We start from the raw sequence: 15,416 nt of genomic DNA on the forward strand, positions 1-15,416 counted from the left end.
ACTTGCTCTGTGTGTAATATATATATATATATATATATATATATNAAAGGATAAATGTTGTATTAATCGCTCAAGAAATTTAACGTCCAGTATTTATCGTCCGTCAATATTGCAACACTCTTCCATTCACCACTCAATTTTTAGTTTATATTATACACCTTGAAATTACATGTTTCGGCCCCAAACGGCCATCTTCAGGTGTCTTGATATGTTACAATTATTAAATTGTGTTAAAATTTGAAAAATAAAAAAATATTTGATGCATTTAGACTAGTCTACAATTTTAGAATTTTGTTTAAATATCTCTTCAAATAGATTTCGTTCATACGTAATTACGACATGTAACAGCCGTAATTCTAATGTCAGTAGCGAGAAACCTAGCACAGTGTAAACAGTTGCTTCTTTCTTATATAGATCCAATACTGGAGAAGGGCGCTCATTTGTACGCAAACCCTGACAATATATTGGTACTGTAGCCAACTCTCATGTATTTGATTGGAATTAGTTTTTCAGAAGTAAAGGTAAAGCTAAAGCTATCCTTATACTCGTAACAGGCCGTGGAGGCCCATAAGGTTGTGAGACGTCGGGGCTCTCACATTTTCTCTAGAAAATCTGCTAACAGATGGCCGTGAGGTTGTCAGCCTTACGCGCTGGCTGCCCCTTAGCCCCCAGGAAGATTCCTGGTACTCATTTCTATTGGAGGCTGAATCGACCCCAGGGCCATAGTGCGACTGGAAGGATTACGAGTAGGTCAATTGAAAAATCCAGTGAACTCGTCAGGAATCGAACCCGCGACCTTCAGGCCTATAGCACAGTGCCTTAACCAACTACGCTACCGGGTGCTGTTGAAATATATTCTTTCTTTTCCTTTTGGAACGGAGGAAATGGAGAAACCTGTATTATAAGATTTCACATATTGTTAAATTGGTCTCATAATTCTGAGGAAGGGGAATAAACTTTAGAGGCCTTTATCCCCAGTACAGCACACTCTTAATCACATTCAGCAGATACAAAATTCTGTTCTTGTTATTGTAATTAACTTGAGCTGACTTTATACGTGGTTTCAGTTATTTGACCATAGCATGAATATTGTTTATTCAGTATATTATCTATACGTATATTTGCATGTATTCTAATGCCACGCTGTCTGTTGAATCGAAGTTACTGCCAACTCTGTGTTCTGTCCCTTATCAAATAAACTATACTATACACTCAGTATGTGTATATGTATAGGCGTTTATTTCGCCCCTTTCCCCATAATAACTTAGTTTATATTTTAACGACGATAATGCATATGCTGTGTTGCCCATGAAGATTTTAATGGTCGCTCATTTGACGAAAATTCATTGCTTTCTCGATAACGTAGCTGCCTCTCATTGGCTGACACTGAGGCGTTGATTGAGCCATTTATTAGATTATTATAGGTGATAATTTTGCAGCAAGCGCTGTCGCTCTCATGTCAGCTCTTTACTGGCATTGCACTCTCTCTCTCTTGCCATCTGCCTTTCTTCCGCAAATTCTCTTGGAAGTGTTCCTATCGATTTGCTGTTATACAGTTAAAAACACTTTTCTGACTGATCATGACATGCATTATCGTTACAAAAACGTACACTATTCAGTAAAAACTGTTGATACAGTTCTTTAGCCCCTCAGAATCTCTTGGCTCATAACCCTCGCCGGGATCTATAAACCAAATACTGGCAATTTCACGATGAGTTATAACTTAACCTATAAATTTGTGGTCGTTTCAAATTTAACATCACTTTGAACATCTTAGGGGTAAGCGATAGCGTAGTTGGTTGAGGCACCATGCTGTAAGCCGGAAGTGCTCGAGTTGAATCCGCGATGAGGTGGATTTTTTCAATTGACCTAATCCTTCCAGCCGCACTATGGCCCTGGGGGTAAAGGGCGGCCGGCGCGTAAGGCCGACAACCTCATCGCCATCAATGAGTCGATTGTCTAGAAAATGTGGGAGCCTCAACATCTCACAACCCTATGGGCCTCCACGGCCTGGTACAGGGATACCTTTACATTTTTTTTCACTTTGAACATCTTAGAATAGATCTGATGACTGACAGCTAGAGATCCTAACAATTCGATTGTCAGTCATGCGCCGTACAGTGTGTAACTTAGAGGCCGAGGTGGCCGCGCCATAGCTCAAGCGGTTAGTCGCTGGCTTCCCACTGCGGCGGCCCGGGTTCGATCCCGGGTCTGGTCAAATGGGATTTGTGGTGGGCAAAGTGGCCCTGGGGCAGGTATCATGAGTCTTTTTTAAACATATATACTATAACCGACCAAATCAACTCCATCGCCTGCTTAAGCGGTCTTCGCTGGGCTGTGGGTGGGTAATTCCGATGGGTTATTTTTTCAGGTTCGGTTATTCTGAGTGTCTGGTAAAGGTTTGACTCCGTCTCGAAGGTCGCATTAACGGGGAAACCCATACCGGTCATGCACCATACAACAAGCCACAGCGATTGACTTTGATGGTAACGTGCATTTGTTATAATTCACCTCTTTGTACTCTTTAACACTGAATTAAGTCGCAGAAGAAGTGAGGCATAACGATGCAATGTTCGTTCAGTTCCTAGTTCGCGTCAATTTAACCAATATTCGGGTGTTGATTTATTATAAAGAACTTACCGGAGTCGCCAAACACGTCCTTTCACTTGTGAAGCTAGAACATAAAAAGCCCCAGCGAGATGATGTGTACCAGCGACGCATCGGCTCTCCAAGAAGTGGCGTCCGACGTTAACACAAGTCCTTCATTGCCGGTTGGTTGGATTCGAACAGAGTTCCTCACCCTTCCATCGAATTTATGCATTCCTCTTGGTTAAGACTAACGAAAGCCACGTCATCCTAAGTAATGCTTTTCCACATCTGGAAACCATCAGCCCCAGGAACTACTCCCACTCTGGACCTGACTTCGGTGACGAAAATTGTCCCATATTTAGATGTCTGGCTCCAAACCACACAAAAGAATTCCAAGCTCCGTGACATTTCGCTTACTTGAAGCCTAATTAACAACCAGAATTTAAGCAAACTCTTAAATATGCGTATGTGGCCGTGCCATAGCTGAAGCTGTTAGTCGCTGGCTTCCCACCGCGTCGGCCGGGGTTCGATCCCGGGTCTGGTCAAGTCGGTTTTGTGGTGGACAAAGTGGCGCTGGGGTGGGTCTTCTCCGAGTTCTTCGGTTTCCCCTGCCAATCTTTATTCCACCAAATACTCCAGCATCATAATCACCCGGAGCAGGCTACAATATGCCAATCAGTGGCCGCCGTGGCGAGTGGATCCAGTTGGACTCCACCCCCACTACGCGTATTAAAAAAATATGCGTATAATTCTAGGCGGCTGCAATACCGTTTCTGTATTTCAAAAGTGAATGTAACCATATAAATCAAATTTGTTACCGGGGCTGCTTGATTTACCAAACCAAAATTTGAGCAAGTTTGATTAGTAGTATATTGTGACGTGCCGCCTAAAAGCCGGAATATCCTGAGTCAGAGGGCGTCAATTGCTAGACAAGGGCTTGTTAAAACACGTGGCCGGGACAACAAGCCGGAATAGACCATTGCTGAACAACACTCGGTAAACACTACCTAAAAGCCGGAATAGTGGAGTTATCCATTTTGCTAGGCAACTGTTCATGCACGTTTCCGAGACAGCGCGTACATGACAGACCGTTGCCACGGAAGTGAAAGCCAGAACTAGTGTAGTTCCTGCGGCAACGAATACACCAGCGACCGGTACATATGATACGTGAAACGGAACCCTTGAAGAAGGTGTCTTCTAGTCCGTCCGACGGAAGAATATAAGAGACCAGACCAGAGACCAGGAATCCCGACTCCCGTGTGGAGGCGGGGTCGAATACCTCCACCGTGACCCTGCGAGTCGTAGGAGGCGACGAAAAGGGAAGGTTCAAATCTGAGACAGTAAAATATGGTCGCGAGTCCCAAGGAACTCGGACCCGAGAAAGGCCGCGCTGGCAAGGGCCAGCAGCGTATGCAAAAGACAGACACGTCCTCTCGTCAGAGAGGGCGTCTCACAAAAATAAGACCGTAACTGTCAAACAGTAATAATTAATATCTGGTCATGAGCCCCAGATAGAGCTCGACACCAAGACTTACTGACTGACTGACCGTCAGTCGCAATGTAACTTTGACTTTGAGGAATCCCGTGTGGAGGCGGAGTCGAATTCCTCCACCGTAGCCCTAAGAGTCGTAGGAGGCAACGGGAAGGAAAGTCTCGAACCTGAGACAGTAAAATATGGTCACGAGTCCCACGGGACTCGGATCAGAAAAGGACTGCGCTGGCGAGTGCCAGCAGCGATTGTAAACGACAGCCCCATCCTCTCAACAGAGAGGGCGCCCCACATCTACAAACTCGCAACTGTGTGACAGTAATACAAATCTGGTCGTAAGCCCCAAATGTGTGCTTTATTCCAAGACAGACCGGCCGACTGACCGTCAGTCGTAACATAAGAATCAGACTCAGCGGAGTTGAGAAGACAGGCGATCAGAGCAGAGCTGAGAGCAGAAGAAACCAGCTCACCTAAGAACCAGAAGACGACAGACTAGACAGGTTGCATCATCTGGAAGATGCTATTTCAGAGTGATTGTAATTGTGATTGTAAACAACTTATCCAATAAACAGCTTCACCTAATCCGGAACCCATTAATTTCTTGTCGCGTTACCAGAATACGTGACAATATGAAAATTTGGAAACGACATGAAGAGTAAATTCATTCAATTCAGAATATGTTGACTTCCCTTTCTGTCGGTAAGATTACATTATATATAACGGGAATTTGCCTGTTTTATGCTGCCACGAAACTTTTTCCCCATTGCAGGGGAAGAACAAAGATGATGCTATTTTTTAAAACGAAGTCCTGGGGAGAATGTGCGAATCTGAGGGAGGAACTCCCTCAAGGAGTACTTTTGATGCAGACGTCTGCATAATATAAATAGTATCTTATACAACTATACATCCACTCCCCCATACGCTTTCATGGCGTAGTGCTTAATTAGTTAAGCACAAGGACAATTTTTGCCTAACTACATAAATGGCAGCTTTGTAGTTTTTGTGTAGAGTGCAGATATTAAAACCTATTCTGAAAATACGTCGTTAAGGATGTGAATTGAGTTGAATATATGAGGCGGCTGGTTCCTCCGAAACGTCAGTAACCACCTACATAACCTCACGATGTTAGATGACCACAGTCATAGTTTTATTCGTCGTGAAGACCTCAAATCTGATCTAAACCGAAAGCAGTGATCGTTTTTATGGCAGTGAACGGTCATGAATCAGTTTTCGAGCAGTTGAATAACTTTCGACTGCTCAGTGAGTGGTCTTCCAGAGAGCTGTTTGATTTGTTGGTTGGCAGTGAGTACTTAATGTAAGATACAGGTGATACAGTTGAATAAAATGTCCCTATCTCAGTCATAATAGAAAACCAGTTCTGTTATGCAGAAACCAACGTTTGTCTCACTGTACTAAGAAGAAGGATGTAACTACCCACCTATCTACCTGTTTGCGTACGTACCTACCACTTATCTACCTACCCAGTCACATACCTACCCACCCACCTACCGTCTACCTGCCTTCCTACCTACCTACCTACCTATCTCTACATACCTACCTCCCTACCTACCTACCTGTCTGCCTGCCTACCTACCTGCCTACATGCCTACCTGCCTGTCTACATGCCTACCCACCTACCTGCCTACCTACATGCCTACCTACCTACCTACCTACCCACCTACCTGCATACATGCCTACCTACATACCTACCTTCCTGCCTACATATCTACCTGCCTACCTACATACCTACCCACCTACCTGCCTACATACCTGCCTACCTACCTACCTACCTGCCTACCTACCTACTGTCTGTCTACCTCAGTGGATGAGAGTCTGTGAGAAGCCGAACATTGGCATGTGAAACATAAGTAACAATATGCTACCTTACAAATAGTGTGGGTATGAAAGTGTCTAGCCTGGGTCAAAAGAATTCGGTCCATTATACGTATACGTATACCTAGGTCATTGTAAAATACTGTGATCATATGGTGTTTCTTGAACAGAATTCTTTTATTGTTTCAGAGGACCGAAAATTTGGATCTGTCTTTGTCCGTACCTCACGCTTTCCACAACAACGGATACATGGCTGACCAGGTAAGTAAGGATGAATTGCAAATGTTAATTTTAATGACGTGCTTTAGCTTCACAAGGAACATAAACACACTCCATCATTCTGCTTTCAGTTCGTTTCCTCTACCTCTCCATAACACAGTAATAATCAGAGAGAGATGCTGTAAATCATAGGCATTTCAGCGATTTCAGTATGAAATTTACTGATGAGCTGCTCAGTGTTATGTGCCACAATTACGAGCGCGCTCATTGGAAAGCGAGAACACTGTTGTATGCGTCAGACCCTCTGAAACAGCTGCAATTAAGGCTCCTTAAGACGGTCGCGAGTTATAGGAGATTTGGCAGTATCACAGACCGAACAAGAGGAACGAATTGAATACATCATCATCATCACTGTCATTGGCAAAACAGTCTTATTTCAGCCATAGCCTTCCTCAGAAGATTTTACCAGATTTGTCTTGAATTAGAGCATCCTGTTTTCACTTCTTTGTTTTTCGCAACACAGCCACGCGTCCGATCCCCAGCCTGGAGGACCAGGTCCCTGTATTTATGCCCCCTAGTGACAGAGTGGCCGAGTTGTACCTTTTCGTCGCCTTTTACGACTCGCAGGGCTACGATGGAGGTGTTCTAACCGGCCTCCACATGGGGCGAAATATATTGCATATGCTAATTAAAATGAGTGGCTGGTATTATCAAACGGGTCGTTCCACCATTGAGAGGGAGCAGAAGGAAGTGGAGTTGCTAAGATTTTGTCATATATGCCCCTCCCCAAAGGCAGAATAGGGGAAGAGGCAGACCATGTAAAATATTTGAGGATCAATTCTGAATACAAACTTAGTGTCGGAGTAATCCGCGAAGATTTGCACTGATGATGTGATGGATTCATTGCCTTCTGTTCTCACGAGACCTCCACATTGTGGGGGGATTTCTCATGCTTCACATTTTATCCTTAATTTTACACTTCTTATCACGAAGTTAATAAAATGAGGACACAAAGAAGGGATTGATCTGCCTTACTTTTCATGTCAAAAACAATTGAAAGGCTTTATTTCAAATTTTGTGTTGGATGGGAAAGAGGATATACACATACACTAAAAATAAAGGCAAAATGGTCCCTGAACTTGATTAGTCGCCACGGCCTGAGAAATTATGAGGGAATATAGTTGACCTTCCAGAATTGCAGCTATCTTGAATTAAAAAAATAATTTGTATCTCTCAAAATGGATATGTATCAGCAAAAAAAAAAAGTAACTTCACGACCTGTGAGGTGTGTGAAGTCTGAGCGCCTTTTTTTTTCAGGGTTGGTTATTAAATGACCATGTAATTATCAAGACTATACAGGGTATGCCTGAAAAGTGCGAACAAACGTTTTTCGCGAGTTCCACATACCAAAGCAAGAAAAAAAAATATCCACATCAACGCGTGTGTAATTTATTATCTGTAGTTGAAAGAGTGCTTGATGGTGATGCGGCACATTTTAGCCGCGCTCTGCGAGTTGTTCTGCGCAACACCTATAATGCTCGATGGATAGGTAGAGGAGGACTCACTGCATGGCCTATGATCGCCAGATTTGAATCCTCTGGATTTTGACCTCTGGGGACACCTGAACACCTTGTGTATGGAGCCCCTGTTGACAACGAAGAGGCACTTTATCGCGTTGTGGATGTCTGAGAGACTATCCGCAACTGCCCCGGCAACTTTGAACGGATGCGACGGTCCATGATGAGACGTGTCGAGGCGGGCAATGAATCTCATGGAGGTCACTTTGAGCACTTATAAGTGTACTCTTTCTTCTATACCTCAGAAATGAAATGTTTCCGGACAAACATAGATATGAACCTCTTTTTTTTGTATGTGGAACTCGTGCCCAGACTTTGTCCGCACCTTTTTGACTTTCACTTTGTATAACGTGGAGAAGAGAAATTTCTTGATCCTACCGGGACTCGAACTCTGACTCCTCTGTCTTGCATCCCGTAGCCAGTCGCTATACCGACTACGATATCACGGCTCCTAAATTGATACAGGACCTGTGAAATCAGTCGGGTACAATTGTAGTTACAAGAATGAATAAGCCACTGTGTACTGTTTGTGTTGACGTGGTCTGGAGCGCGAGGCCAACACGCTGTCGAGCTGTAGCAGTGACAGTTTCCAACTTCTTTTATTGAGCTGCCTAGCCTCAGCTGGGTTGACGTGCCGAGGCGTTAATATTTACAGCAATTTTCCTCGTGGTCCAATGTGAAAGCAATTTAGAAGAGGACATAGTGACCTGTACTCGCATGTATTGTGGAGACGTTGGAAGTAACGTTTTGTTCGGGGTAGTGAATTTCATTCTTCGCTTTCTCGAATTTATATAGGCGCTAGGTTTATGATACTTTTTAAAATATGATCCATCTAAAGCTGGAGTGGTCGAGGTACAGCTTACAGGCTGGAGGCAATGTACGGATAAATTAAGTTTGATCCTTGGCTAACCTGGCCGAAGTTTTCGTCGATTTTCTCAGTTCTTTTAGGAAAATTCCAGGATAGAGCCTCGACTAGGTCACGACCGTTTCCCTCCAAATTCTAGTTCATCAGTCATCGTATCATTCGATGTTGTAGGCTTGTACTCTGAATAATGACAAAGAAACAAAAAAAAAATGGTTTTAGTCCGAAAGCGAACTATACTGACCGAGCGACCGCCGCTTGTCGGCGAAGTTAGTGCCACCTTTAGCAGCTAGAGGGTGTCGCTTGGTCAGCGCAACGAATCTCCACGGCCGTTAATCTCTGTTTTCTAGACCGGAGCTCCTATTTCCTTGAAATAGCTCCTCAATTATCCTCGCGAGGCTGAGTGGACCCCGTTCCAGACCCACTACTTCTCAGAAAATCTGGTAGCCCCGGGAATCGACCCCAGAACTCTGTATCTGTAGCCAGGAGCTCTGCCCACTAGACTACAAAGATGACTGCCTCATTAAATGAAACACAGACTCTCACAGCTTCGTTCATTCATCAATGGCTCTACAGCTCTTTGTTGGGCCCTAGCTTCTTCTTCAGTTTGGTAATCTTTTTTACATATTCGATAGGACACCTTAGACAAGTGATCAGCCCGTAGCAAGGCCGCTACCTACACACAGGATAAGATAAACACAGAATAAACGTACTCACAGACATTCATGCCTTGAGTTGGATTCGAACCCAAAATCCCAGCGTTCGAGCGAGTGAAGACACCTTCACAGCTTTCCCTTTGCAATCTCCTGTCATTCGACCCTATGTAAGACATTAAATAGAGAAAGCTTGGTTAAAATACACTGCTATAAGGACGAAATGTCCAACATCTGACTGACGTTAGTGTCTGTACAGTACCCGTATTTATCTTCAGTATCTACTCTTTGCTGTTTCTATGCGGAATTGCATTATTGAAGTTTCAAGGTATCCGTGAAGATCACAATACAGTTCAATAAATGAGGATTCATCTAGTGAATGATTAAATCGAAGAACTGAACTGATTCTATTGTCGTATCAAAGCGAACAAGGCTTTTTATTAAGGCTTTATGCGAGGCCTTTGTAAAGTAGAAGTTGATGTTGAATTGTACATTCATATTGGTTCTACAACAGGCATGTACTTGGGACAGACCCAGCCTATCACGATGTAATATTGATTCAGTTTTGTGACATTCAGTACTTTGCACGCGAAGGTAGACATGGCTACAGAATGCGACAAACGAGCGGAAATATCACACAGCTTCTCCGTCATGTCATGCCTTCTGTACGCTCAACACAAATATACATAAATGCTGATATGGACAAAACATTAAGTTTATAAAATGAATAAATAGATTTTAGTTTAATCCTTTGAAGCATGAAATTGATCTAAATAACATTTAATGATACTGATCCTGCCTCCACATTGCGTTTACATTACAGAGACCAACGTGTTACTGATATGCAGACAAATAATTGTTGTTTGTTGTTATAGGAAACCCATAAATACACTATCTTGTCGAAATGCAGAGGTTTTAAATATTAAACTAGGTGGTAAAAGGTAAAAAGGTAAAGTTGTCCCTGTGCTTAACTAATTAAGCACTACGCCATGAAGGCGTATGGGGGAGTGGAAGTAAGAACCACATTTTCTCGACCTCGGCACTGGCTGGAGGTAAGTATGTGGTTCATATAAAATTACTGCCTGTTATGGGATAAATTGTGACTAAGATAGCTGCTTGCCCTTCTGGACTAACATACCGTATTTACGCATGTATAGGCCGCACACTTTTTGCCAAAAAATCAAGAGGAAAACTGGGGTGCGGCTTATATTCGAAATCACACTTCATTTAAAAAAAATTGTATTCATAATTAGTAATACAGGGTGTTCTACTCCTGAAATAATATTCCAAGAAAATTATTTTTTCTATAATTTCTGTCTGAAAACTGTGCTGCGGCCTATACACGCACGCGGCCTATACATGCGTAAATACGGTATTATAATATTAATGCGTTAGTTCTGAATCCACTAGACAATTGTGTCCATTTACTATGTACTGTAGAGACATTCGACCTATCTTCGCTGAAGAATAGTAGAATAGCCTTGTACTGAGATATTCTGTGGGCCCTCAACACCCCTTTCGTCATTTGTGTACATACTATTATATAATTTGGTGGTAAAGAGGTAAATGTGTCCCTGTAACAGGCTGTGGAGGCCCACAGGGTTGTGAGATGTCGAGACTCCCATATTTTCTAGACAGTCGGCTCATAGATGGCGGTGAGGTTCTCAGCCTTGCGCGCCGGCCACCGTCTACCCTCAGGAAATCTCCTGGTACTCACTTCTATTAGAGGCTAAGTCGACCCCAGGGCCATTGTGCGGCTGGGAGGATTAGGTAATTGAAAAACCCTATGGCCTCATGGGAATCGAAGCCGCGACCTTCAGGGTTGTAGCATAGTGCCTCAACCAACTACTCCGCCGTGTGTCTCCTATAAATTGGTGGTGGTCGTGAAAATAGACGTAAAATATTGGTAATAGTTTGTTATAAACAACCACTCCCATTCCCCAAGTGTAGAGTGCGTCTAGCTTTGACTTCACTCTGCAGGTGGTCAGCACAGACTACTGATTAGTACTTTCTCGTTTGAAGTTTATAAGTTGTTTTCTTAATTGTAACCAAGTTTCCAGTGATTCTCTGCATATAAATTGAAAATTTCACTACACTGAAATTCTCGTAACAAAATTTCATCCTCATTAAATAATGTAGGCGGAGGTTGACTGTCAGACTAGGTTTCCACCCATATCTGGGTCATCCTCAGGCGTACCCAGATAAGAGTCGAAACATGTGGCGAAGTCATTAACAGCAAAATAAAGCAGATGTTGACACGATAGTTTATTTTCTGAACTTATTACATGTAGACTTCCTCAATTCATATCCTTTTAGTGAGCTCTACACAGCAGGATGCATACCGTGAAGATTATAAGGACGTGTTGTATTACTTTATAAAGGTTCCCTGCATTATTTCCGCATTTCCAGTAAAAAAGAACATCGCGGCAAGTCAGACCGTAAAGCAAGTGCCGCGTTTCATTTCGCTGCAAAAGCCGGATACCAAATGACATCGTCTCCACATTTTCCATAATTTCAAGAGTTTGGAGCTCCTGGTAACGAGTTTTTCATACCTGTGGATGAGAACACAGGAACATGTTTACGAGTGCCTGGTAGTTGTGGTAGACTGGCCAGTTTAGAGAGTTAGAGATGGCTACAGTTTAATGGAGTACAGTTATACACAGTACTGCTCAACTGTAATAGCAAAATTATGGCTTTCACTTCCCCTTGAAGTCATCTCTGCAAAGTGATGGGTCTCATCACAGCTATGAGATACATATATGGAAGCAATGAGTTTGAGGAGTTGTAATTTTTATATTTATTCTCATGATAGCGTAATTTCTTGTGAACGAAACTCGGTGGTTAGTATCCTTTCCATTATCATTGGATAGAATTGGTCGTAATGCACTTGAGTCACATTAAACTGAAACAAGATAAATATGGTTGAAGTGAGCTCTATTCCCTTCACTCTCTGATGCAGTAATATGTTACTGACGCGTTAGAACGGTGCTACGGTCACAGGTTATGCAGCAACACAACGTACGTCGTGAACAGTCGTGAACGTGTTTCCGTTTACCTGTGGTAAGCATTCAAACCCATGTAGCCCTGCAGATAAAAGGTAAAGTTCTCCCTGCACTTAATTAAGCACTGTTCCATGAAGACGCCGGTCACAGTGGCCGCGCGGTCTAATGTATGAAAGTCTTCAGTCGCTTGAACACTGGAATCGTGGGTTCAAGGTATGGATGTTTGTCTGCGTTTATTCTGTGTTCGTGTTGTCCTGTGTTGCGACACACTGATCCCTCGTCCAAGGAGTCCTACCGACTGTCTAAGATTAAGAAACTGAGGTGAAACGAAGCATTTCACTGGTGCCCTATGCTCCAAGTGAGAGAAACAGGAACATTATGCTATGAAGACACATGGGGGAGTGGAGGTATTGCTCCGTCATTCTTAACTCGGCACTAGCCGTAGGTGAGTGGCCAGCTTCACACCCCAATCTTCTTTACCCCCGGAGAAAGAGCCCCAGTATCCATTAAGTAGGAGGCTGGGTGGACTCCAGAGCCTATCTGGATGCTATGGAAAAGAGAAAAATCTTACCGCTGCCGGTGGGCCGCGCCATAGTTCAAGCGGTTAGTCGCTGGCTTCCCACCGCGGCGGCTGGGGTTCGATCCCGGGTCTGGTCAACTTGGATTTTTGGTGGACAAAGTGGCGCTGGGGCAGGTTTTCTCCGAGTACTTCGGTTTCCCCTGCCAATCTTCATTCCACCAATTGCTCCACAATCACCCTCACTTATCATCTGGGGCTGGTACAATAGGCCAGAAGTGGCCGCAGTACAAGGGACTTAGTTGCACCCCACTAGCAATAAAAAAAATACCGCTGCCGGGAGTCGACCCCCGGCCGTCCAGCCCGTAGCGTAGTCACTATTCAGACTGAGCTATCTCCGCTGTACTCCGGATAATAGGAACGACAGTTAAATTACAGGACTGACTCACGTACTGCAAAATGCAATAGTTTCGTCTGAAACAGTCGTTGAGATAAGTTTGATTTGTGGCACAGTGTTCTGTGTGTCAAGAAGGGAGGCTTACGAACTTGCACAGATCTTTCAGCAGGATTGATGGAGGAATCCGACCTTAGGAAGCAACCAGTATAAAGACTTGGTCTTCCAGTATCTTACATAAACAGAACACCGAAGTTTCCAATGGAAAGGGTAAGAATCTTCGAAACCGAAAGGTCACTCGACCGTCAGAGTTAAAGACCTAACCATTTTGATCTATTCTTTTGATGTCAGAAGCATTATTCATTGCGAATTTGTCGTCCCAGAATGGTCAACCTAACATTTTGACTTACGGGTTTAGAACGTTTTGCGATAGCGAATTCGTCGAAAAGGACTAAAATCTTTGGCCAGAGAACCGGAATACACATCTTGACATCTTCCTACATAGCCTATCTTTTTTTCCTTGGCGCTACAGCCCCAGTGGGCCTGGGCCTACCTCCATGAACTTCTCCGTTCACTTCGGTTTTTCTAGATCTTACACATTCGGTAGGACTCCTTGGGCGGGTGATCAGCTCGTCGCAAGACCTCTACCTGTACTCAAACACAGAAAAACGCACACACACAAACTAAACATCCATGCCATGAGTGGGATTCAAACCCACGATCACGGTTTCCAAGCAAGCGAAGACAGTACATGCCTTAGACCGCTCGGCTACCGTGACCGGCGCATAGCGCATCTACTAAAGCAATTTTTGCAGAGAACGGAGAGATTTACCCATGTTGGAACATTCACAGTACTCAGGAAATTTCTTCACATACGATATTTCCCAAAGCAAAACTTCCCATCGGAGGGTCTCGTTTTCAACCACTTAAAAGAAATTTAAATGAATATGACGATAGTACATAAATGGTTTACATAAACTGGTTTCCGTTATTGTTGTCAGACATGGCGGAGGCATGTAAATATGTGTATGAAATCAGAAGGTATAGTTGTGAAATCCAGACAGGTGTAACAGCTGCATCATGTCCGGTTTATGTTCTATCCTGCTAACCCTACAAACATAGCGAAAGCTACTAGCTGAACGACCAAGGTTCGATTCCCTGCGGGGGCAACGTCCAGACCGACCTCTAGGGACCACCGAGCTACCTATACAATGGGTGACAGAGGTTTTGTCTCCCGGGGGTAAAGCGGCAGGGTCGTGAAGCCAACCATTCACCTCTTTCTAATGTCGAGGTCAAGAAGGATGAAGCTATAAAACCACTCTCCTATATGCCTTCATGTCATTGTGCTTAATTACATAATTAAGTACGAGCCTCGTCTTTATAAGAGAAATTCGTAATGTCTTGAAATACGCTGCAATCACTTGTCCCCCCCTCCCCACAAATTCGTCACCTGAACATCTCACGGGTCACGTGTGCTGTAGCCGTCGCGCTTGTAGCTTGAGTCCGGAAACATAAGGGGATTCACCAACCAGTGGGTCAGTTTACTGAAGCAAATAGAAGTCGTCACTGAATGACTGCCGGCTTCCCACCGCGGCGTCCAGGGTTCCATCTCAGGTAAGGTCATATATTGTGGTGGACTGGCACTGGTGCGGGTTTTCTTCGAGTTTTTTCTTGGGGGTGGGGGGTGGGGGTGAGAGTGACTCCGCTTGGTACGTCGGCCACTGTTTGGCCTATTGTACCAGCGCTGGATGATAGGTGATGAATGTGGAACAGTCAGTGGAATGAGAATTGGCAAAGGAAACCGAAACTCTGCCCCAGTCCCACTCTCTCCACCACAAATCCTGCATGACCTGACCTGGACTCGAACCAGGGCCGCCGCGGTGGGAATCCGGCGAGTAACCGCCTGAGCTATGGCACGGCCCTTTTCTTTGAGAACTTCTGATTTCTCTGTCAATACTCATTCCACCAACTGCTCCACATGCATCAGTCGCCCTATCATCGAGGTATAGTCTCTACGCTAATAGCGTCGTTAAATAACCACCTTCAGAACAATCACTGAATAATGTCAGTGTCAAGCCCACTACGAATTTTGTGTTATTGTTACTTTGTTGGAGATGGACTCTGAATATAAAAGGTAACCCCCATTGTTCTGTTTCTTGATTTTGTAATTTGGAAAGTGTCGGAGAGACGCAAATATGGTTAGTTTTGCTTCTGTTTCGTTTCCCATTCGATTTTGTTTAGATTACGAGCTGTCCCTCATTCTCTCGAGACGATCGCTTAT

At 43.9% G+C, this 15,416-nt stretch overlaps 1 protein-coding gene across 1 annotated transcript in view; it reads left to right on the forward strand.

Annotated features, from left to right (window-relative positions):
* The first annotated feature begins 5,280 nt into the window (after positions 1–5,280).
* The window catches only part of LOC111863710 (TOX high mobility group box family member 4), an 87,095-nt gene continuing 76,959 nt past the window's right edge, over positions 5,281–15,416 (forward strand). Inside the window, exons 1-2 of the mRNA XM_023850257.1 lie at positions 5,281–5,393; positions 6,082–6,172. Coding sequence (XP_023706025.1) covers positions 5,281–5,393; positions 6,082–6,172 — 204 coding nt within the window. The remainder of the gene's footprint in view (positions 5,394–6,081; positions 6,173–15,416) is intronic.

This window comes from Cryptotermes secundus, unplaced genomic scaffold, assembly GCF_002891405.2.
Source record: "Cryptotermes secundus unplaced genomic scaffold, Csec_1.0 scaffold429, whole genome shotgun sequence".
Classification (NCBI taxonomy): Eukaryota; Metazoa; Arthropoda; class Insecta; order Blattodea; family Kalotermitidae; genus Cryptotermes; species Cryptotermes secundus.